The following is a 26,346-nucleotide window of genomic DNA, read 5'->3' on the forward strand; positions in this document are numbered from 1 at the left end:
CGATCAAGAGTGGCCTCAATCAGTCAAGGGTTTCAGCAGTGGAACAACAACGGACAAAAGATTTCATGACATAATTGTGACACAGAGATCTTTTTTTAAAAATAAAATTGGCAAGAGACCAAGTTGAAGTTCTTTTTTTAAAAATGGTTGTTGGTAACCTGCACTGGCAACCAACAGGAAGATGAGGGTTCTTAGGCACAGTCCGGTATATAGCTGCCAGGGGGACTGGAAAGATTTCAGTCATTTGTCCCGGGTGAGGACGATTTCTGTCAGCTGAATGAGGGCCTCTCTTTCAGGGGACGGTCGCAGTTTACTGATCTCCCTTATTGCCTTGTGGCAATAGCGTTGAGCGAGGTAGGTTGTTTGCTGCACTCCGTCACTCTAAAGGAAGAACAAAACACACATTACAGCTTACGGACAAACACCCGTTCACTTTTCTGCTGAAATCAGACAGGTATGTGTGGCTCAGTTCTTTATTCCTTTGCCAAATTTATCAGTGTAAGCTTGAGTAAACCAGTGAAGCACCCGTAGCCCACAGCCTTCCATTCCAGATTTTCCTCGGTGCTAAAAGCAGCATGGTCTGGTGGAAATCAATCAATCAATCAATCATATTTGAGCGCTTACTATGTGCAGAGCACTGTACTAAGTGCTTGGGAAGTACAAATTGGCAACATATAGAGACAGTCCCTACCCAACAGTGGGCTCACAGTCTAAAAGGGGGAGACAGAGAACAAAACCAAACATACTAACAAAATAAAATAAATAGAATAGATATGTACAAGTAAAATAAATAAATAAATAAATATTTGAGTGTTTACTGTGTGCAGGGAACTGAACTAAGAGCTTGGGAAAGTATTATACAACACAGTTGGTGGAATTGATCTCTGCCCACAAGGAACGGACACGGGGGTGGGGTACCTGTATATATGTATATATGTTTGTACATATTTATTACTCTGTTTTACTTGTACATATCTATTCTATTTTATTTTGTTAGTATGTTTGGTTTTGTTCTCTGTCTCCCCCTTTTAGACTGTGAGCCCACTGTTGGGTAGGGACCATCTCTATATGTTGCCGACTTGTACTTCAAGTGCTTAGTACAGTGCTCTGCACACAGTAAGCGCTCAGTAAATACGATTGATTGATTCAGGAGCTTACAATCTACTGGGAATCTGGGTACTTGTAAAACCACCTCTGCCACTTGCCTGCGACGTAACTTCTCTTCACCTCAGTTTTTTTCAACTGTAAAATGGGATTAAACACCCATTTTCCCTCCTTTAGGCTGTGAGTCTCATGTGGGACGGAGACTGTGTCTGGCCTGATTTCAAGTGCTTACAATAGTGCTTGGCACATAGCAAGCTCTTACCTGCCACGATTGATAATATTTGGTTCTGAAATCCTCAACTGTTATCCAGGGCGAGAGATCACTTCTACCCTCCCTTCACCCTTCATCTTCCAAATGGTCTCCTTCATGTTTTTCAACACTTTAGTGGTGGCAGGTATGCGTGTGACCCAGCCCGGTTGTGGTGACCATCAGGTCCTAATACTTGGGGCTCACAGTCTCAAGCCACTTTTTACAGATGAGGGAACTAAGGCAAAGAGAAGTAGAGTGACTCGCTCTAGGTCACGCAGCGGACAAGTGGTGGAGCCGGGATTAGAACTCATGACCTTCCGACACCCACTACACCATGAGGCTCCAACCTATTAGCTTGTAACTACCCCAGCGCTTAGTACAGTGCCTGGAATATAGGAAGCGATTAACAAATACATAAGAAGGGGGAAGCTGAGCACTGGGAGCCCCTTGCACTCTCATCAGTCATTAGAGAAGCAGCGTGGCTCAGTGGGAAAGAGCCCGGGCTTTGGAGCCAGAGGTCATGGGTTCGATTCCCGGCTCCGCCACATGTCTGCTGTGTGACCTTGGGCAAGTCACTTCACTTCTCTGGGCCTCAGTTCCCTCATCTGTAAAATGGGGATTACGACTGTGAGCCCCATGTGGGACAACTTGATCACCTTGTATCCCCCCCCAGCGCTTAGAACAGTGCTCTGCACATAGTAAGCGCTTAACAAATGCCATCATTATTATTATTATTATTATTATTATCAGTCAATCCATCCACCAACTATCTGCTGTGTGACCTTGGGCAACCTGATTACCTCATTTCTACTCAGTGCTTAGAACAGTATTTGGAAAATTGTAAGCACTATAATACTATAGTGCTATACTATATATAATATACTATATATATAATATAATATACTATAATAATTATTATTATTATTATTATTAACACTTCAGTAAACAGAATTGCCACCACAATGTGTCTTTATGCTCTGATAAATATTCTGCACCTGGATACACTAAAAAAAAAGGGGAGTGGGGAAACAACTCAAAACACTCGAAAGACCGAGCTCATTTCTACACTGTGAGCTCCTAGTGGGCAGGGAAAATGACTACCAACCCTACTGTATCATCCTCTTCCAAGCACCTACCGCACAGGATACTTAGTAAAAGCACTCAACACATACCACATTTATTGATTATGGGACTGTACAAAGAACATAGTTCCTTCACCTGCCATGCCTTCTGGATGCCTAAGAAAATTCAAGTCATTTTACATAGGAACAAAATAAAATATCTACACTCAATATATTTATCTGGATGGCATTTGGCTTCCTGAACATCTACCTTTCACTCAATGGTTTCATCACAAAAATAGTCATATCCTCACCAGCGATGGATTGCCCTTCATTTTACCTTTAAAATCATTCCCTTTGCTTGATGCAGTTGTGTTGCTGCACAGTTTTCATTCATTCAATCGTATTTATTGAGCGCTTACTGTGTGCAGAGCACTATACTAAGCGCTTGGAAAGTACAAGTCAGCAATAGAGACAATCCCTGCCCACAATGGGCTTACAGTCTAGAAGGGGGGAAACAGACATCAATAGCATCAATATTAAATAACTGGTTGCTTAATGAAATTTTAAAATGCAAAAACATGGCAGCTTTAAAAGGCTAAAACCACAAGCTCTGCCATAGCTAGATAGTGAGCCTGAAGAGCATCTATCTGAGCACTTAGATTTCAGCAGGACACAAAAAGGGAATTGAAACTGGTCCCCTGAAAGATGTTTATGGGTCACAATCACTTTGGGAAGCATTAGTACTACACTGGAATGTTGCTTAACACAATCTTACCTGTAATACAAACTGCCGAGCACGTTCTACATCTCCAGGCAAGCTGAATCGTCTCATTATCATGGCATTCATTTCTGGAAACTAACCACAAAGAGACAGAGAACTTTTCACGTCTGCGTCAGCATTAAATAAACCGCCTAAAGATGGTTTATCTTTAGGGCTCTAATGCTAAACACCACCCAAATTTAAAACAGGGCTTAAGGGAAGAACTGTGGACAATTCAATTTTATCTCTCAACCAGTTTACCCAAACACCTTTATTTTAAACCTATGAAAGTAAAAGTTATATTTCTTATGTCCTGAACAGGCCTTCACTGATACATCCAAATCAAGTAAATATTCTATCTTGCTTTAGACTGACTAGTACGAATTGGTAGACAGGACCGCAGACTGGTAGGAATTTCTTTACAAGCTTTATTTAACTCAGTGGCCTCAGTTCAAAGCATGGGAAACAGAAAGAAATCACTACAAAATTTTAGATGATGTTCTACAGCTGTTCAAAAGTATCTAAACTACTGTAATAAGTGGATCAATCCTTCCTCTATGCTAATGTGGAAAAGAAAGTGGACGCAGACCAATTGTACATCATTCCTGCTTCATGGGGAATAAAAAAAAAGAGCTACCACCCTTGAAAAATGACGGAATTATGTGTCCGGCTGGGAATCCCCTTGCCAACCTCTCCCCAACTCGGGATGCGGCGTGCCCCACGTTAAGGCCTCCCTGCCCCGTAGGAGACACATTCTTGTGGATGCCAACTCAATGCCGAAACCCTAGGCCTTGCAATACCAACCTCGCTTTAGAGAATGAAGCTTACCTGCTGGCAGGCAAATAAAACTGGGCCCGTGGCTAATCCGAGTTTGAGATCTGCTGCGGTTGGCTTCCCCAGATGGTCAGTGCACGCGGTAAAGTCTAACACGTCATCTATCAACTGGAGGGAAACAAGAGTGGTGTAAGAAAGCCCGATTCCAGAAGGCTAACGACATCGGTTTATTTCGGCTAACGCCCCTCCCAACAGGAAGGATTCCATTTATAGACAAGACTTGTAGCATTAAAAAAAGAAAAGCCATAATTGTCATTTTACACAGACTAAGCTACACACTAACCTGAAAAGCGATGCCAACGTTTTTCCCGTACTGATAGGCAATCTCATGAACCACTGGGTCGGGACATCCTAGGATCGAAACCTGCAATGAAAAGACGGTTTTCTGATATAGGTTGTTGGATGTGGAGGAGAAGACAAAGGGTCTGGAAAAGCGTACAAGAATTGTGATGGAGCATTCCGACCAACAGGCCGGGGACGTTCAAAAACTGAACCATATCTACTTGAGATGGGAGCATACTTTCTAGGCTGAATTGCAATCTTCAAATGCCTTTCCCACGGTCCAAAAAATCTATCGTTTTCTGATTCCCAGACATGTCAGTGTTTCCCAACCAGGAAACCACTGCCTAGGGTATCTTAGAGACCCTATGTTGATTGTGCTAGAAAAGTAAACACATAAAGGACAAGGAGGGCAACTATCCGCTAAACACATCTCCTACAGGGGACAAGGAAGGCAACCATCTGCTTGTTCTTCAAGCCTTCTTTTGAGACGTTATTGGAGGGGACATTGGGATGAATGGACAGGTGGCTGGATGAAATAATGGTATTTATTCTGGCTACTACCATAAAGAAGTGACTACGCCTAGGCTTTTCGCCTCAGCAACGATAGCGGATGAGGGGATGGGATGAGACTGGATCAGATATGCCACTCACCAAGATATGACCCAGGGCTCTTATAACAACTTTGAGAGTAACATTTTTTTCATTTGTAAAGTTTACTTTTTGAATATAAGACTTCGAGTCATGCATGTGTGATTCTTCCCACTTAAAGGGTTTCTCCCCCAAACTTACAAAATATTTCTAAGTAGCACTATAAAAGTAATAGTAGCATCATTTATTCAGTGTCCACTGGGTCAACTGTACTGTATTAAGTGCTTGAGGAATACAAGACAAAAAAAGAGATAGGTTCCTTTCTCACAAAGAGTTTACATTTTAATGGGGGAACTACAGCTAAAATATTTACGAATAGAGTAATCAAAATAAATAATTGAATATACTTATATCCATAAGTGCTGAGGGGAGGCATAAATGAGTGCATAAGTGCTAGAAATCAGTAATGGGTTTGAACAGTTTGGGGTGCTGGAAATTCATCAGGGAAAGGTTGTTGAAATACAAGGAGGGCTGTGGTCTGTCAGATTTGGGAAGGGAGGGAATTATATACTGGGAACAGCGTGACAGGGGAAGAAGATGGGAGAGTTGAAAGCAAGACAGAGTTAGAAGGTTAGTTTAGGAGGAATGGGGACTAGTGAGTGATGAGAACAGATGTGTAGGGTGAGGTGAGTTGGGAGAGAGGGTTGCTTCAGAAAGACGCAAAAGTGGCAGGATTTGGCAGGAGAGGGAATGTGACAGTTAAAGGACAGCAAGAAGTTGAGGAATTTCATTTTGGTTTTGCAATGCATAAATTTCCCCAAATCAGACTCTCACCCATATAACATTTTTTTTGGTTTGAGCTTCAGAACGTACAAATGCAATCTCTTTATATGTTTTAAAGACAAAAAACAACAAGAGAAGTGTCTTCAAAGATAATGACTATTACAAATTAAAATGAATTCATTAAACTGGAGACAGGTACAATTCTAACCAAACATAGAAAGCCTTTACAGAATTAGAAATGTATTGGTAATGAACAGAGCAACATGTCTAGTTACACAAATTATGTCAAGAGGACACAGAATGTAAGTCCCATGTGGGACTGTGTCTCATCTGTTTATGATGTATCTGCCCAGGACTTAGTACAGTGCTTGGAGTGTAATAAACACTTAGCCAATGTCACTAACAACAATGAACAACAACAGAATATACAATCTCCTTCAAAGACCTCAAAACCCACATCCTCCCTGAGGAATTTCCTGATAAATCTCCTGCCATCTAGGTCATGTTTTAGCCACCTTGGCATTCATGGTTTTTTTTTTTTTTAAATGGTATTTGTTAAGTATTTACTAAGTGTCAGGCACCGTTCTAAGCGCTGGGGTAGATACATGGTAATCAGGTTGGACACACTCCCTGTCCCACATGGGGCTTGCAGTCTTTATCCCCGTTTTACAGATGAGGTAACAGATACAGAGAAGTGAAAAGACTTGCCCAAATTCACACACCAGATAAGTGGCAGAGCCAGGATTAGAACCCAGATCCTTCTCACTCCCAGGCCCACGCTCTATCTACTAGGACACACTGCTTTCTCTATTTTATGTCCTGATATGTTTATTTATTATGGATTTGTTTATCTACCTGTGTTTGCTTTTTTAAAAAAATCTTTTTAACTGCTCTACATTTACCAACTGTTTTTTATTAGATCAGAAGCAGCCTAAGGACAAGGACTGCACCTTGTAATTCCTCGTTTTCCAAGCTCTTAGCAAGGTCCCCTGTTCACAAGTACTCAGTACACCGCTAATGAGGGTCAACACTATCCCTCGTTGGAATTAAAGAGGCAGGGGAGGGATCCAGTCTAAGTCGGTGAGTGTAAAAATGCTTTTAAAAAATGCAATTAAGCTACAGTGCTATTGGTGTGAGTCTCCTTGTGTGTGTTCAGATATTTATGCCTGGGTCGGTTTGTGTTTTAAGCTTGTTTAAGCAACTGGAGGTTGGGTCTCCCTTCCCACCCTGACATCCTGCTGCTTTTATCTCTGGTTACTTGCAGCTTAACTGAGGCTTTCCTCATCGCAGTTTAGATCACAAACATCCGTATTTAGGTCAAAGTCTGCCAGCCTTCTCTTGGCTTTGAGAGAACTGAACTAGCGCAGAGTAATTCATGGAGCTTTACTGGAATTACTTGCTAGGAAATTATACAAGCTTTGACTTGCAATTTCTATATATATAGGCATACCCTGGGTTACTTTTTAAAATAGTATTTGTCAAGTGCTTACTATGTGCCAGGCTCTGTACTAAGCGCGGGGGTAGATACAAGTTAATCAGGTTGGTCACAGTCCGTGTCCCACTAGTGCTCACAGTCTTAATCCCCCATTTTACAAATGAGGTAACTGAGGCACAGAGAAGTAAAGTGACTTGACCAAGGTCACACAACAGACAAGTGGTGGAGCCTGGTTTGGAACCCAAGCCCTTCCGACGCCCAGGCCTGTGGTCTCTCTGCTAGGCCACACTGCTTCTCATGCCCTACTTGCTGACGTACCCCAGAGTCCATAAACTACACTCCTGAAGTTACGACTACTGTCTCCTTGCCCCCTCTTCCCCTAGCCCGTATTGGTAAACCTGAACAAAGGTTTTGTCAGTGTCCTTGCATCATAGACCTACCAAAGAAGTGATGTCCTGCTGCTACCTTTTTTTTTTTAATGGCATTTGTTAAACGCTTACAGGTACTGTTCGAAGCGCTGAGGTAGATACGAGTTAATTAACGTTGGACATAGGCCCTGTGCCACACGGGGCTCACAGTCTCATTCTCCATTTTACAGATGAGGTAAATGAGGCACAGAGAAGTTAAGTACCTTGCCCAAGGTCAGGCAGTAGACAAGTGGAGGAGCCAGGATTAGAACCCAGGTCCTTCTGCCAATGCTGTATTCACTGTGCCATGCTCCTTCTTGAGCAGTATATTATGAACATAATATATGAACCATGCTGTTCCCTTAATCTAGACTAGATTAAGATTAATCTAGATTAATCTGGACTAGATTTCTAGACTGTGAGCCCACTGTTGGGTAGGGACTGTGTCTATGTGTTGCCGACTTGTACTTCCCAATCGCTTAGTACAGTGCTCTGCACACAGTAAGCGCTCAATAAATACGATTGATTGATTTATCTGGAACTCTCCTGCTCCTTAGATCAGTCATATCACAGCTCTCCCTATCTTCAAAGTCCCCTTAAAATGCTGCCTCAATCACACCATCAATTGACGGTATTTATTGAGCACTTTCTGTGGGCAGAGCCCTGTACTAAGTATTTGGGAGAGCCTCCTCCAAGAATTAATCCCTGATCCAACACACCACTCCAGTCACATCAACCCAACACTTTAGCACTTAGGCACAGATGTATATTTTCATTTGTATATTTAGTTAATTATTCAGCTATTTCATCTTGGCACATTATTACTTCCTGCTCCCACTATTTATAAATAATTTGTGTCTGTCCACCCATTACAATGTAGACTCCTGGAAGGCAGTGATCGAGTGTCTTGCTTCTGTCGTACCCTTCCAAATGCTTCGAACAGTGCTTTGCACTGAGAAGTGCTCAATTAATTGTACTGCTTAGGAACTAGAAGTTGGTTAACGTTAGGGTCTGTCTCATGCTTCCCGGGTACAGTCTGGAATAACACCTCAATTTTCTCCAGGTTTTCCGACAGTCTATGGCACTCTGCCAGTTCTTTGAAGTAAAGCGCTTAGTACAGTGACCTGCACATAGTAAGCGCCCAATAAATACGATTGAATGAATGAATTTGTAATCACGCCCTACATCAACCTCTGTATGAGGCTCAAAAGCATAGTAAGTAGTACTGAATAATTCCTGGACCACCAACTCATAGCCTTAGACAGGGATGAGAAAAGAGTCAGGCTGGCCTTCAACTCTGACTCAACTTGTCATTCGTGGATCAGCATAAAGATCTGGGTGAACTCTGCACCACAGCTGAACTTGCTTAGGAGTTATGAGAGAACTCAGATCTCTTGATAATGTCAAATACATCCTTTTGATTTATGAATTTAGTACAGAGGTGTTGTACTTCCTGCACAGATCCTGCTTGCCATACTGTTTCTTGGTCTGAAGTACACTGCGATTCACTTCAACTGATTAGCAGCAACGACAGAAATTTATCAAAGATCCCATTCCAGCTTGAACCAAAGAAATATTTTGCTCGAAGGGGAAGACAACATGGAATAATTGCTGGTGGAATCCCCACTTAAAAAATTCAAAGTGAACTCCTATTCCTATAGAGAAACATATTCTTGGATCAATTCCCAACAGGGAATTAATTTTACATCCTTCAGTAACATGGCCACCTAAGGGATGAGTGGATTTTGATTCCTCTAAATCATCAACTGAGTCATTTCCTGTTATACACCTATTCCACCTGGCCAACAACACCTGGGAAATATCAAGTTTACCAATCCACACCTTTCTGCAGAACATTAGGATTCCTTCTTCTGAACTCGGACTGTCACCCACCTAGCACTAAGAGGTACCCCCGGCCATTCAGGACTACAGATTCTCTCAACTTTCTCATTACCTATTTCATTTATATATTGCTCCAGCAATATACTCATTGGTACAATCACATGCAGGAAGATCTCTCCTTTGCATTCTGATGCCATTGTGAAGGCAGCAACGACATATTGCCGTTTATAGTTTGCGAAAGAGAATGCATACCTGGAACAAGGAAACCAAAACTAGGACTAAGCCATAGTGTCACTGACACACACACTGGGAAATCAGGCTCGACACAATGCAATTTTGAGTGGAGGTGGACTATGAGATTAAATAGCAGTCAGACCTTCAGATTCTCTGCAGCAGCGGATAGACTGGTTAGGTTATTTTGATGGAATCATCCAGCCTCCGCCTTACTGACCTGACAGAAAACATTAACAGTAAGACTCACCACCACTGAAATCTTTTTTTCTAATCCTGAAAAGCAGCAATCCAACTCGTGGAAGCCTTTCACATGAGTACTGTCTTTTTAATACACCCTAATTCAAGAGGCCTGTCAACTGGGCGGATTTTCCCTTGGCGTAAAGCCCAGGAGGACTCCCTATAATCCTGACCACATTTCGAGTAGATTTAAGCATTGTTTTGTATTCATTAACTTGATTTGTCCTTTAGAATTTTTGGATTTAATTTAGAGACCAGCCTACAAAATTTTAATGACAGCAGACTCTCCATTTCCAGCTCAATCTCTGGCTCAGGTGAAGTGGCAAGTGCAACAACAGTACTATATTAAAAAATATTTGTTTTGTCGACCTGGAGTCACGCTCCAAGACATTAAGAAATCCCTGAAGACAAAAAGACACCCCGTGACCCCTGTATTCTGGGATATATGAACCCATAGAAAAATCTAAGCAAAAATGCGACAGCCAAGATACCCTTTCAGTTATTGCCTAACCACTTCGGGGGCCAGGAGAGCACTTTTTAGGGAGTCTGTCCAATTCCTGCAGGGGACTCTCAGACTGAAAGGCACTCAATTGGCGGGAACCCTCACACCCTCCTTGACCAGCTGCAGGCTTATTCAGTGTACAGTGTGTGCCTTGGCCCTTCTTTTGTCTGCTCCCTCCCACTCTCACAGAAGAAAGGACTCCACCGCCAAGGTGACAGAGAGTAGCCGAGGAAGCATTCCAACTACTGCATTTTGACCCCAAATCCTCCACTTACACCCTCCAAAATGCAAGGCTTGCACGTCCCCTATCCTCTTGATTATCCCCCTACACTGCAGAACAGCTTTCAGTAAGCGCAGAGGAAAAACAAATCACCAGTGGAAAATGGGCTCAGATAATGAGCAAGATAATCACATAATTGAGAGTTCATTGAATCTGCAAAGTTCTACCTTACTACTCTTCCAAAACAACACTATCAAACATGCTCCTTTTCTTCCTACACACAGTACAAAACTACATCTTTATTTCCTAGTATCTAAGTTCCCACATGTGACAAGTTCTAATGCTGATAAATCTGACTGGTACGTAGGACTAGGAGCTAAATGCTAATAGTGATATTACAAGAATCTTCCTCAAAATTCTCAGGACTTGAAAGAAAAAAAATGAGAAGGCTGACAATCCCCATTTGACCTTCAAAACTGAAAAATGGACTGGAGAAGTCAGGGGTGCCACAGATTTGTCTCTCTCATACAATGAGTGCTAACTACGATAGGAAATAATGCCTGTCAGTTCCAGGTGATGGTCAGTGTGTCTGAAAGTCCCCCTGGGAACGCCATCACAAGAGAAAAGACAAGAGTGGCAGAAAACATACCATAGAAAAAAAGGGGAGTGTGGAAAGCAGCCACAGTCTGGGGACCACAGAATAACAAAAACAGGAATTCTGGCAAGGTGAACAAAACCACCAAATGCCCTCTCCTCATGTTGGTTTCTTCATTTTAAAATCCTAAAATTGTTCTTAAAGCATAATGGGAAAGGGAGCAAGTTGAAACGAACCACCCTTTTGCAATATTTCAACATTCTGAATGGAGTCCTTTACTGAGATTCTAACCCTTAAGAGTTTCAGAATCCACAGTTTAGCACGAAAGAGGAAAGAATAGGAGTTGTTGCTTAACTTATTTTGCTCTATGTGACTTCCTTGTGGTATCTGGAAATTCCTCCAGTACTTCATTCTAAAGAAGTTACAAACAAAATCCTTCCACTTCTATGAAAAATAGCAGTAATCCCCATCTTCCCAATGGTGCTGAATGGGGGTTGTGTGGACCGTGGCTGAGCATTCACTGCAAGTCAAGAAACTGGATTCTAGTCCTGTTTTTGCCACTAAAGGTTTTCTTTTTTCATTAAGTGTCATTAAGTGTCTTTTTCTTTCCTTGGGAAAGACACTTAATGATGATGGTATTTGTTAAGCACTTACTATGTGCAGAGCACTGTTCTAAGCGCTGGTGGGGATACAAGGTGATCAAGTTGTCCCACGTGGGGCTCACAGTCTTAATCCCCATTTTACAGATGAGGTAACTGAGGCTCAGAGAAGTTATGTGACTTGCCCAAGGTCACACAGCAGACATGTGGCGGAGTCGGGATTTGAACCCATGACCTCTGACTCCAAAGCCCGTGCTCTTTCCACTGAGCCACGCTGCTTCTCTTCACATTTAATATCTCGGTGCCCCATTATCTCCAGGTAGTAATTGGGGATAATCACCATCACCCACCCCATTGCACAGGTATCCTGGGAGGAGTAAACAAGACAATTCTTGAAAGTTTCTTTGGGGAAAAAAAAGACTACCATCCAGAGCTTTGAAACATTAGAAAATTTGAAATATTCAACATTTCTAAAGGGTTTTTCTTAAACCTTCAAGTAATCTGCTTGTGAAAAAAAGCTGATCCAAATCCACATTTTGGGGCATTTTTAAAAACTGATTTCAAGGTAGAAATTAAAATCTCATTGAGTGGAACATTTTCAATGTTCGAACGCTCCCCCTTGTGGCTATCAAGAAGCATGGAGTTCTAATTTTATTTTAAAATTCATTCATTGAAATCATATTTATTGAACTCTTACTGTGTGCAGAACACTGTACTAAGCACTTGGGAAGTACAAGTTGGCAACATATAGAGACGGTCCCTGCCCAACAACGGGCTCACAGCCTAGAAAGGGGAGACAGACAACAAAACAAAATGTGTGGACGGGTGATTTTAAAATTTAAAAGGGCTTGCAAGGGATACTTATTAGATGAGATATTTTCCTATTTTGTACTTCAAATGTCTGCTGCTTTTTCATCCAGTCTCACTATGAGCTTTAACTTGTAGTTTCTTGTTAATAGAATCACCAATTTTTAATCTACAAGGTGAATCCCCAGGGTGCCTTGATTGTGCCCGACTCCCATTCCTGGGGGAGAACACATAGGGACAACCAGAATGAAAGGGAGGGCAGAAACTGCTCTCCTTCCTCTCTGAGCACTAGGACCTACAGCTATTTTCTTCTCCCCTTTCAAGGTGAAATCTGTGGGAAAGTCCCCAAAGGTTCTTAGGCAGAGTTCTTTTTGCCCGGCTGGACGGAGGATCCATTGACCGCAGGCATTTTCCCAGCCCAGCTGGGCCTGGGTAAGAATTGATTTAGAAAAAAGAAAAAAAGGAAAAAAAAAAAAAACCTGTCAGATGCTGCCAACTCTTCCTGCTGTGCTGCCACGGATGATGAATACCAAACAGGGAACTCGGGAGAGAAAAGGCCTCTACTCATTTGCAGGCTAAACGCTGGGCCATAAGACAGACTTCTTTGCCCACCTCGACTCACCAGTGAACCCCAGCTAGATCACAAGTGGGAGAAATCAATAAATGTGGAACCGGACCTTTCGGCAGTAGTCAAAGCTCCCACCCAACTCTGTCCCTGCATGAGAAAAAGGGTGATTCAATTGATTTTCTTTGCTACTCCCCCCTTGGATTTGACTCACTTATCAAGACATTTTGTTTTCCTTTATGCTGGACTTAGAACTGATGACACAACTCATTCTTAACCAACATTTTATTATCTGGGATATTGCAGCAGATAGGGCTGACTTTGTTTATTCCCGGTATGTGGCAGAGTCAATTTATATGGCTACACGTTGTCTATCCTAGGGGTTTCATGGAAAATGAAAGCATAATAAGAAATGCCATGGATAATCCTAAGCAATATTTATGAGTACCTCCACAGGTAAACAGCAATCAAACCAATTCATGGTTTTACGATTTATTATTACATGACATTCATTCAATCGTATTTATTGAGCGCTAACTGTGTGCAGAGCACTGTACTAAGCGCCTGGGAAGTACAAGTTGGCAACATATAGAGATGGTCCCTACCCAACGGTGGGCTCACAGTCTAGAAGGGGGAGACATTCATTCATTCATTCAATCGTATTTATTGAGCGCTTACTGCGTGCAGAGCATGATAATCCTAAAGTTTTTGCTCCAGACATTTTGGGATTAAAAGGATTTCAGGAGACTACATTTTCTTTTAAAATATGGAACCTTTAGTAAATGGAGTTCAAATGATATTTACATATACCTAATACTGGAAGATTCTGCTTCTCTCCTGAAGCAGACACTTTTTCTAGTATTCCTGAACTTAGGTTTACGCATTTTTAATACGTGGAAGGGTTCACGGAATTCTAAATTTCTCGTCAGGCACCGGACACAATAAAATCAGAATCAAAATGGTTTAAAAAAATGAATAGGGGGATGACAGCACTAGGGCCCCTCCGCATTGTGAGGCTGTATTCTCAGCTCCCGTGACCTTTTCTTTTTTAAAGGGGTGTGTGTGAGATTGGGGAAGGAACCTATGAGATCGTACCCGAATGCCAGGGGGAAGAAAAATGTCCAACCTTTCAGGACTTCTACCACTGATCTATAAGATTTGTAAATGGAGGTGCTTGGGGGTTCAGTGATTACATAATTTTACGCTTTAAACCTGTAACAAATTTAAATGAAAATAATGTTTGATTTGTAAGATTAATTTATTTAAAAGAGCATCCTAGAGTATGGTACGTGTTAGATACTTATTAATCTAAAATATAGATTGCATTTTTATTTTCATAATTGGAGCCAGGGCTCCAACCTACTAATTTCAGTCACTACTGAGCACAGACAAGCACTGCTGATCTGGGAACAAGTGCAAGGAACACCAACCCATCCCAAAAGCCAATTCTTTCACTTGGGCACATTTTAGGTCCTCCCATAATAATGACAACAGTAATTATTCTAATTTATAATACATAATTCTAATATTTTAATTGGAACTTATGTGCATACTTTGTGCCAAGCACAGAGATACAAGATAAGCAGAGCAGACACAATCCCGTCGCACATGGAGCTCACAGTCTTGGGTAGGAGGGCGAACATGTACCGAATCCCCCTTTTATATATGAAGAAACTGAAGGACTGGAAAGTTAAATGACCTGTTTATGGTTACTCAGCAGGCAAGTGGCAGAGCCGGAATTAGAACCCAGGTCTTCACAGTAAGGGCTCAATAAATACGATTGATTCTGATTTCCAGGCCCCTTTTCTTTCTACCAGTCTATGCTGCTTCCCAGAGTGGGCACCGTTCATTTCTTTTTGTCTCCACAGTTCAAACTTGGAGGCAACTGGTGTCCTTTTTTTCTCCCAATGGTATCTGTTAACTGCATTCTATGTGCCAGGCTCTGTACTAAGTGCTGGGGTAGATACAAGACTAATCAGGTTGGACACAGTCCAATCCCCACATAGGGCTGACAGTCTTAATCCCTAATGTAATATAAGTGATTACTGCTGAGGCCCAGAGAAGTTAAATGACTTGCCCAAGGTTATACAGCAGACAAGTGGAGTTGCCAGGATTAGAACCCAGATCCTTCCAACTCCCAGGCCCGTGCTCTAACTACTTGGCCTACAACCTACTCTTTTAGGCACACATCACCTGTTTTCTTCTAGTTCTTTTTGAATTACGCTTCTTGATAGAGCTATGATCCGCTCTATCTCAACCTAATGAAAGGTATTATAGAATGGACCGTACTTTCTAAATCATATTCCTTGACTTGGTGTAAAGACAAAACACACTTATCCCATAACAGTAAATTTGACTGGTGTTAAAAAAAAACGTGCCAAGTGTTTCCTAATCAAGGAGGTCAAGCAAAAAGTATAATGCTTCTTCCTGAAACTGTCCTGAGATTTGTCTTCCTTTTTAGTACGCAAAACACTACAGAATTGTGTGTCAATTTAGGGAGTCTCCAGTGGACCAAGTGATAGTAGGAGTGAGGGTTAACATCTGCTTATAGAACAGGAAGAAAAATGAAAAAAGAAAAGTGAAGAAAAAGTAAAAGTCACCCATTTGTGGAGAGGGAATTCTAGAGAGGATTCGGGATTTGGAATTACTGTGTTACCTTAAAAAAAAAAACCCTTGATTTTATCTTAAAAACGGTACTGAAAGTTTTTCTGGGGACTTAACTAGTGAAACTAGTAGTTCTTCCTATCTGAAGCTTATAATTAACTAAGGAAAAGACAGAACGTACATACTGCTTTACAACTGTTGGCTATCAGACTTGCGGTCTTCTTAAAGGTCTTTTCGAGGTAGTGAGCAAATCTCTCGTTCTCATTTTCTTTTGAGCCCAGCTGAAGAAATTCACCTACAAGGAATTAAAGAAGGAACTCTTTTTCATTTCGGGTTTTGGTTGCAGATATAAATAATCAAATGACGCTGAAAATTTAAAATCAACTTACCACGCACCAAGTCTTCGAGGACTTGAGTTAAAATGGATACAATAGTTGTATTTCCAATTCTTGCCAGAGCCACAGAAGCTGCAGAGAGGATAAAATCACCAGCAAGAACAGCCTAAAATATACAAATTTTAAGAAATGAATCAAAGTAACAGGACAACCCCCCACCAACCAAAACTGTACTATCATTCAGCCTTAATTCCCTCATAAAAAAGTAATCTAAAGGAAGCACTTCTGCACGGCAAGATTAAATTATTTAAATCTTTTCCTTTCCTAAATGTCTTCTCCAATCAGGCAGGATTACTCCCTACATCACTTTTAGTGTAAAAATAAGATTTTCACTTCTTCAGAGACTTCTTGGATTTCCCGTCCAAAAAATAATTTGTTGTTTGATTTTCAGCAAGTGCATTTTTTTGGATGGGTGGAAATGATGATAGACTATATATGATAGACTATTTTATATATGCATAAAAATAACTTCTAGCTTCTTAATGTTACTGTACAGACTTTGATTTCTTGCCAAGGAAAAGACTGAAGGAAAGATAGAGAGGGATAGGATAAGGAAAGGCAAAGAGGGGAAAGGGAGGGAAGAAAACAATCTCAGGTGACAAGGAAAGATAGGGATAGGATAAGGAAAGGCAAGGAGGGGAAAGGAGACAACCTACAATCCAGAAAGGAAAATAGGAAGGGAAAAGGGAAAGGGAGGGAGGAAAACAATCTCAGGTGACAAATGGGTCACTCTTCTAATTTTAAAGCTGAATATAGTCAGTTCTCCTAAAGCATGTTTCCACTAGCTTTATGGATGGCACACTACTGTGAAATTACAGGATAATCCTCAAACAATGTAAATCTATTGGGATAGAATGGGAGCAGTGTTGGAAGAATAGGCTGTGTGCAAACTAATGCAACTTCCATGAAGGATACCTGACACTCTCTATGTGTATATAAACACACACATACAATTTTCATCTTACTCTTCCATTCCCAGAAAATAAGCTTATTTGCTAGGAAGCATATTAAGACTATAAATAATTAAGAGCCTGGAGATCCTAGCATCCTGTATTGCATTACATGTTGATAACTGCTAATTCCACTGGGCCAAATATATCTTGCATTTCCCTTTCCCTCATATGCTCAAGGAATGATCCAGTTGATTTTGCATTCTCTTCCTCAAATCTTAGTCATTACACATTAATTTAGTTTAATGCTGCAAAACTTGGTACGATTTTTTTCTTTTAAAAATCAGCCTTATATCTGTCACAAATTGATTTTTTCCATTTATTTTTTTAATGGTGCTTGTAAAGCATGTATTACGTGCCAGGCTCTGTAGTAAGCGCTGGGGTAGATACAGGCTAATCAGGTTGGACATAGTTCATGTCCCACATGAGCTCACAGTCTTAAATCCCATTTTACAGATGAGGTAACAGCCACAGAGGTGGCACAACTTGTACGACACAACATACAAGTGGCAGAGCCGGGATTCAAACCCAGTTCCTTCTGACTGCCGGGCCTGTGCTCTATCCACTAGACCAGGCTGTTTCTCATTCAGCTGAATGTCAAAGCTACATCAACAAAATCTCTGGAGGGTGAGTTTCCGAGAAAATACAAATCGCCTCAAAAGAGTAAGAAAATCCAACAGCACCAGCTCTTCATTCTCTGTCGACTGGACTGGAGGGCTGCAGCCTCTACCCTTCTTATCAACCCTCACTCTGGCAGGATTTGAAACACCTGCAGCAGTAAACTGAAGCCCAGTCACTCCCTTATCCCTCGACTGGAGGCTTCTTGTCTGGGAGAAAAGTTGCCAAGCCCCTTCCCCACTGGAACTTTCCTGCAGCTCCTGATAAAATCCCTGAAGGGTGAAAAACAGCAGCGGCAGGAGGCCTTCTCAACTTTTAGGATGTTTGAAAGGCTGTGACTATGTTGTTTGTGACTGTTCTGCTTGCTGGTCTCTGAGCTGCAAGGACTGAAACTCCGCTCTTCTAGCAAAACTCCTATATAGTACTATTCAATTTATCTTTGTCCTTGTATTTTATGTCTTTTTTTGTGCTTTTACTGTTTCATTTTTTCCTCTGTGTGGTGCCAACTCTTTCTTCCCCAGTGAATTTTCCCCCAAGTGTTTGCACAGAGCTATAAATATTATTACTACTATTAACATTCTATTTGGGAGAAACACATTAAAAGCTAACAGGAATCTTGTAGCTACACCACCTACAATATTTTCAGCATTTAAGAGCTCTCTCATTTCTGTCCATAGCTTTCTAAAGGTTATTTGACAACTACTTTGATCTGCTGAGGCACCCTAGGGATAGATATAGAAGGACCACTTTTCTTTTTGAACGTTTCGGACCAAGAATATTTGGACATGCTTAAAAAAATTCAAGCAAAACTGAAAATCAATTAGCACACCATTCCATGAGGGGATACAGACATACCTTCTTTTCACCCCAGATCTGATTTACTGTGTGTTTTCCTCTTCGAGAACTTGCATCATCAATAACATCATCATGAACCAAACTAGCAGTGTGGATCATTTCTGCGATTAAGGCTATGGTGCGTTGACTTGCTTGCACATCTCTAATAAACAGAAAGCAATGCTGCTTTACACAGATTCTATGTACTATCTCCTTCATGATCTTCTTGGGAAAATACCCACATCCAATATAGGACTGAGAATTTTAATCCTGGCTTTTGCATAGCACTTTTCTCTGAAGAACATCTGTAAATGCAGAATTAAGTAAAACCACATTGTTTTTGATCCCTGCCACTCTACAAAGCACTAAAAGAATCCACTCCATTTTACTGGAATGGAATATTACAAACTGCATATGATACAGCACAGCCTTTTTTGGAAATCTGCCCTCTTACCCCATCCTGCCCTGCCTTATTTATGACAATGCCCTGTAAAAGTACAAAAATTTTGAAGCAATTATACAGGTAAATAGCCTCAGTTCTCCACTCTGTTGTAGCACTGGCCACTTGGCCATATTAATGCCTGTAAATTCTGCCCAGCATTTACCAAAATGCTTAGTTTTCATAAACTCCTAACAACGTTTGAGGGAAAAATTGATTAGGGACCAAAACTGATTTGGAAACTAAAAACCATAAACTTCAGAAACGTGGAAGACAGCTTCTTACTGAAGTGACAGGCTCTACTGAGTTCACACTTTTAAATGAGCTCAGTTTCAGTTGTGAAGTTTGCCTGTTTTTAAATCATCATCACCATCCAATAAAGGACATTTTGTTGCAGGACGAAAGGATCAAAACAATGAACTGACTTTTTTTAAAAACTTCAAAATAGTCCAAAATCATTTTAGATTTTTGAGAACCGGAAAAGATGTAATGGACTGCAGACTGTGAACTCACTGTGGGCAGGGAAGGTGTCTACCAACTTTGCTATAATTGTACTTCCCCAACCAAGCGCTTCCCCTCTAGACTGCAAACTCATTGTGGGAGGGGAATGTGTCTGTTTATTGTTGTACTGTACTCTCCCAAGCGCTTAGTACAGTGCTCCGCACCCAGTAAGCAATCAATAAATACCACTGAATGAATGGTTAGTACAGTGCTCTGCACACAGTAAATGCTCAAGTAATACGGCTGATTGACTGGAATTCTCAGGTCGACCTGAAAATTACTGAAATCACCCAACTTCAAAGGAATACAGCATTAATACAGGTTTCATAACCTGGTCTGAAATATAATGAAATAGGATGTACAGGATCTTGCTTAATGGATTTTACTGGTTAGCAGTGTGGCTCAGTGGAAAGAGCACGGGCTTTGGAGTCAGAGGTCATGGGTTCAAATCCCAGCTCAGCTGTGTGACTTTGGACAAGTCACTTAACTTCTCTGTGCCTCAGTTACCTCATCTGTAAAATGGGGATTAAAACTGTGAGGCTCCCTGTGGGACAACCTGATCACCTTGAAACCTCCCCAGCGCTTAGAACAGTGCTTTGCACATAGTAAGCGCTTAATACCATCATCATTATTATTATTACTAGATTGTTTCTCCCGCATTTTGAAAGCTTCTGGTTTCTTTTATTACAGAGTTCTACGTATATGAACGCAAACATCTCTCTACACGCAAGCTCAGTAGTTACCCATGTCTTTCGCTTTTAGAATGGAATTCAAAAAAATAAATTGATAGCAGCCCATGGTTCATTAATAAATGCAGCCCATCATTTCCTATTTTTACTTCCCATTTCTACGACCCTGTGCTTCCAAACACATTAAGATTCTTAATTAAGCCCCAGATCAGTCCTCTGAGGTGAATGCAGATATTACAATCCTTCGTTCAAATAGAGAAAGGATGACCCAGATGTCTTCCTCAGGCATTTTGGTGAGTGTCAGACCCCTGCCAGGATCTTGGGCTCCTCACTCCAATTCTATTTTCAGCTCACTAGGCCATATCTCCTCTTAGTTGAATGCACTGGAAAAGGTGTAGATGCTTGCAGTTGTTTTAAAATAAATGCTATTTACAAGGATATTTTGCTCATTGGACTTGGCTCTAAAAAGAACACCTATTTGCTACTAGCGAGTCGCTGAACTTACCTTAAAACAACTGTTAAGGTCTCCAGCCTTTCTCATGCATTCACATAGACTGAGCACCATTTCCGCTATCACAAACTATGCCAGGAGACTGGACTTTCTGCTGGGAAGTAGCAGTAAAATGGCAGGGCTCACTGAGAGGCTGATGTTTCATATTATGGAGATAGTAAAACAAAGTAAGTAGTCTTATAATGGCTGGAAAATTTATGAGACAAATATTTTCTACTTGCTCTTGTCTCACGTCCTTTACCCCTGCCTTACCTCCTTCCCCTCCCCACAGCACCTGTATATATGTTTGTACGTATTTATTACTCTATTTTCCTTGTACACATTTATTCTATTTATTTCGTTAATATGTCTTGTTTTGTTGTCCATCTCCCCCTTCTAGACTGTGAGCCCGCTGTTGGGTAGGGACCGTCTCTCTATGTTGCCAACTTGGACTTCCCAAGTGCTTAGTACTGTGCTCTGCACACAGTAAGCGCTTAATAAATACGATTGAATGAATGACCTCCCACAACACCTGTATATATGTTTGTACATATTTATTACTCTATTTTACTTGTACACATTTATTCTATTTATTTTATTTGGTTAATATATCTTGTTTTGTTGTCTGTCTCCCCCTTCTAGACTGTGAGCCTGCTGTTGGGTAGGGACCATCTCTCTATGTTGCCAACTTGTACTTCCCAAGCGCTTAGTACAGTGCTCTGCACACAGTAAGCGCTCAATAAATACGATTGAATGAATGAATGAATAAAAAACTACAACTAAGCTTTAATTATCCAGTGGTATGTTTCGGATTCCAGGATACTGGGACAAGGGGCATCAGGGGCAACTGAAATCTTCAAGTAATTCAAAAACTTCCGCCCCTCCAAGCATTTCTCCACAAAGGAATGTAATCATTAATTTTCTTCCATTCCCTGCCTACATTCTTGTGGAGGAATGAAGAAGTACTGAAATAGCCAGAGAGAATTAGAAGGAGGGAAGAGCAGATGCAAAAGTCCTGGATTATTTCCAAACTGTATTACCAGACCCAGATAACTGAAAATGGGCAGTTAAACAATCCCAACTAGTTCAATATAAATTTTTTTTTTTAATTGGCAAATATACTGAAATTGCTTTCTCCACTGGATTATTGAAGCAACAAGTTGGGTATATAAGAATTAACTTACATAACAGTATATATCCAAACAGTGTGCCTGTAACCCCAGGGTTTAGATGGTTCTTCTGACTAGCCTTAAAAATACATTTAAAATAAAATGGTGACTTCTCTTGACTAAGGGGATTTAAACAAGTAAAGGCAATGAATGAAATTCAAGGTCAGAGACTGATCAAAAAATTTCTTCCTCCTCCAACCTTAATAACGCTGCCATCTACCAAAGCTCCCTAGAAATATTCCATTTTGGTTTCATGGCAAAGGGATGTTATTCTCAACCTCACAGAACACTCTAAATGCTTCTCTACTGTTGGTTAAGTTACTCTGCACACAACATACTACTGATTGATCGATTGAAAATTCATTTAAAAACTATTTTATTTTGTATTTATAAAAAAATCTAGAGGTCGGGACACACAATTTTGTATATAAAAGACCCACACCAAACTGGGAACTACAAGTTGTCTAGAAGTCGCAAAGTAGGAAAACTAATACCGCTTTGCCAAGAAAGATTGAAATCTGGGTAGCAGCCCTTTGGCTAAGCTGCCTTGATTCAGACCTGACTCTACAACCCAAATTAATAAACACAGATAGGGCTGAAGGCCATTTTAATGGCCTATAATTGCAAGATGAACAGAAGAAAAAGACAAATTGTGCCATCATCATTGTGCTGGACTTTTAGGAATATGAATTGATAGCTTATCAAAAACACGAAGGAGGATGGAATTAGTGTCTGTTTTTTGTAACTTGCTTTTTCTCTGGCTTAAGTAGGCAAGATTTTAATGAGAAATACTCTGACTCCAAGGTAATTTGGATTCTTTCTCCTTACGAAGGACTTTGAAATCTGCTTTCAGCAAAATATTTCCAGACTGAAATCACCAGATGTGCCCTAATTCTTACCATGCTAATCTAGCAACTAGGCCTCGCTTCGAGATTCTGGGAAAATCATTTTGCTAAGCCTTCATCCATTCCTGGATTTCATAAACTGGCATATGTTTTCTTTCGATGCTACACCAGTTTCATTTCACTGGAAAAAAGGAAGGATTTTTATTCAGTTCTTAGACCTCTGAATGTGTGTGAAATAGGGCCCCTTCAAACACTTTTATTTTTGTCCCCAGTAAACTGTCCTCCTTCATGATTTTTCCTACAAGCTCTGAGAATGGCTTCTGGCCCCTCTCCTAGAGCTTCCACTTGAAACAGAAGCTGGATTATCTGGTCCATGGATAAAAGGGCATCTAGGCACACTAGCCTAAAGAACCTAGAGAATCAGCCCTAACTCCCAATATGTATAGGTAGGATTATCAAGAAATATCACAGCCCTAAGAAAAGGATGCTAAATAGTGTGTTGGCTTTAAGAAATACTGTCTGAACATTTCTTTTAGCTGTCTTCTAAAATGTGACTTTTGGAACAGTCCCATAGTTTTTAGTAATTTTTTCTAAAGTATTTACTATTACAACTGAATTATACGGGGCAACTTTCAAAAGTGATTTCTTCATTTAAAGAATATTTTCTCCTATGGTACATATTCTTTAAGAATGAACAAAGTCACACTACAACACTCCAAGACAGGAACTTTATACTACCAATAAAGCATTTATTCAGGTTATAACACTCAACCCCTGAACTAATGCAAACAGCCTTTTAAATGTGTAAGCATCTTTTATTTCTTGAGAAAAATAAACTTTGGCTGTTGCAGCTGTTTCATTACAGCTGCAGTTGTATTCTTCTGGATGTGATAAAGAGAAATCATATAATGCCCAATGGCAAGTGGAAAAAAAAATCAGGACATAACCCCAACATATTTCTGGCTGTTCATACCGTCCAAGAAGGTTATTTGAGCTTTGCAAGAGATTTGGGGCCAGATCTTTACAAGTTAATTAGCTACTTATTGGGTGATCATGTGGCATTTCAAGAGGAGCCTTCACTCCTTTACAATTCATCCTCCTGGGTGCTGCCTGTACTGTAATATGGTCAGTCTTTAGTCATCCAATAGGTTCTTTTTAAGGTTAGCCAAGGAATTGCAGGAAAGGAAAGGAGAGACTACATTTCCTAGGAGGCAAAGGTACAGTAGAGTATGGTTCTGGGTGGAAAGCAGACCCTGAGTTCTTTTACAAGCAGGGAGAAAGATCTCCAGCTGTCTTTTTTTTCCTCTGGATGTTGACCCTTAAGGCGCTTTGCACATAGTAAGCGCTTAAATGCTATTATTATTATTATTATTATTATTACGTACCTCTTCAGGGCTGGCTTCACATGAGTAAATCCAGACAGATCCCACAATTGTGCTTATGGGACGATAGCCCAGGGAGATGAGAGGATGATGTTCTATTTTGGAGTTTTTCTGGTGTAAATCTTAATCTGTATGTTTAAATTTCTGTTTGGATTTACTTTTTAACATTATTTTCAGTTGTATCTCTGTTAAAAATATTTGTGAGCAGACACGGGTAATCAGAGTTTTAGAGTTCTTCAAAGTACTTGGGCAAGGTTCCCTTTCAGATTTTGGCCAGATTCCACACTTGTTTTATTCTTTATTCAAATGACTGGTCTGGAGGAAGGCTAAGCCTTTTCCCTCTACATATTTTAGTCAGGTAGCACTTACCTAATGCGAGGTCCTAAAGAACACAATGAATAGAGAAATTAACACATTTCCCAAAGCATTTAATTAATGAGGCAAAGGCACACACGGTTCTTTTTTCTTATTTCTCTTAAAATGGGATACTCCTCTTTCCCACCCACCTCCAGTATTATTATGAAATAAGTTAATGTTTAGGCAACTTTTTGCAGAATTATTATTAGGTTAACACTGCACTCCTCTGAATTTGACCCCCATATTGACTCTAAAAGATAAACTTAGGTGGGGGGAACCTAATAAATGATACGCTGAGCTTGGGTTCTCTCATTTTGGTAGATGAGAAGGTGCAGGTAGGATTAGTAGATGAGAAGGTGCAGAGAAGCAGCGTGGCTTAGTGGAAAGAGCACGGGCTTGGGAGTTAGAGGTTATGGGTTCAAATCCCTGCTCTGCCAATCGTCAGCTGTGTGACTTTGGGCCAGTCACTTAACTTCTCTGTGCCTCAGTTACCTCATCTGTAAAATGGGGATTAAGACGGTGAGCCCCACATGGGACAACCTGATCACCTTGTATCCTCCCCAGCGCTTAGAATAGTGCTTTGCGCACATAGTAAGCGCTTAACAAATGCCATCATCATTATTATTACATGGGTAAAAGGGGTAGGAAAGACAAAGAAATCAGCCGGATAACCTAGTTATAAAGTCTTCAACCCACAGAACCGTATTTATCTGAATTTACAGGGCCTCTACTATAAAGGGGAATCAAGGCTATTAGCAGGCTGTTTTAAGGTAAGAGCTCACCTGGAGTTATCATGATGAACATTGCACGCTCGAGCCATTAGCACCACAATGATTGGTCGGAAGGCTTTTCCTCTTCCATCGAAGTAGTATTCACACATTTCCTTAAGTTCTGTTGTAGACACAAGTAATTCCTGAAATACAGACAGGTTCCCAGTTTTAGCAATGCATGAGCAGCTAACACAGAGCTATTCAAAAATAACGGCAGCAGCCTTCTTTGCCAGAAATCAGAATTCACCATCACAAAGTAGAAATAGTTCTTAATAATGAAGATTAAAAAAAGAGGCCAATTTACTTCACACACTGACTAGCAAGTATTCAATGACACCCTGGAGACCTCGTGTTTCATTTTCTAAATCAGTTTTATTTCATAGCTCAAACAAATAATTGGCAATGTCTTACCTTTTTAATATCTTCATATAGATTTTTCAAGTCTCTTCGGCCAAGTTTAAAAGGGTCGGTGTATTTTTCACCACTCTGTGTTTTACTAAAGCAGCATGCTACTGGTGTTGAATGATAAAACCTGGTAAAAAGCATTTGTTAAAGAGATGAAATGGGACATTTGCTTTGTAAAACCAGAAAATTAAATTATTTAAAAAGCCAAACTACTTCACAATTGAAAACAATACCAAAATCACCATAACATTGAAAAAATAACAACACTGCCCTGTTACTTCCTCTGAAAAGGTTTATAAACTAGGCCATCAGGCTACATTGTCCCAATTTGTACTTAAAGCTCAGGCCTCAGAATTTAAGGACACTTTCTTAACTATTGCGGAATTGTTTAAAATATAATACTCTAGTAATTTCTGGTAATATGCAGGAACTTACCGTGATAATAAACAGGGAAGTATACTGGGGATGGATAAAGCTGAACTTCTTATAGAATTGAAACAAAGCACCTGTAGAGCAAAAGGAAAAGCTATTGAGAAAACTTAGTACCTTTGAGGAATTCAGCATGGAAGGCAGATATGATTTAAAAGAGCCAGTTGGGAAAATTTATTCTGCTGGGATTCCCTGAAGAATCCCATTATGCTGAAGTGGGAAGAGACCCAACCACGAAGAGCCAGGAGATGGCTCATCTTCGGAGTGACCCAGACAATCAATGGTATTTACTGAGCACTTACCGCGTGCAGAAAACTGCATTAAACACTTGGGAAAGTACAAATACAACAAATCCCTGTCC

At 40.6% G+C, this 26,346-nt stretch overlaps 1 protein-coding gene across 1 annotated transcript; it reads right to left on the reverse strand.

Annotated features, from left to right (window-relative positions):
- Positions 1-240: 240 nt before the first annotated feature.
- Positions 241-25,252, reverse strand: PDSS1 (decaprenyl diphosphate synthase subunit 1). Its single transcript, XM_038755860.1, has 9 exons — positions 25,164-25,252; positions 20,644-20,782; positions 18,531-18,672; positions 16,102-16,213; positions 15,898-16,007; positions 4,296-4,376; positions 4,007-4,120; positions 3,194-3,274; positions 241-381 (listed from the first exon to the last, which is right to left on the reverse strand). Exons 3-9 carry the CDS (start codon positions 18,627-18,629, stop codon positions 241-243), a joined length of 738 nt encoding a protein of 245 aa, XP_038611788.1. The 5' UTR covers positions 18,630-18,672; positions 20,644-20,782; positions 25,164-25,252.
- Positions 25,253-26,346: the final 1,094 nt, after the last annotated feature.

Source organism: Tachyglossus aculeatus, chromosome 13 (genome assembly GCF_015852505.1).
Source record: "Tachyglossus aculeatus isolate mTacAcu1 chromosome 13, mTacAcu1.pri, whole genome shotgun sequence".
NCBI classification, from domain to species: Eukaryota; Metazoa; Chordata; class Mammalia; order Monotremata; family Tachyglossidae; genus Tachyglossus; species Tachyglossus aculeatus.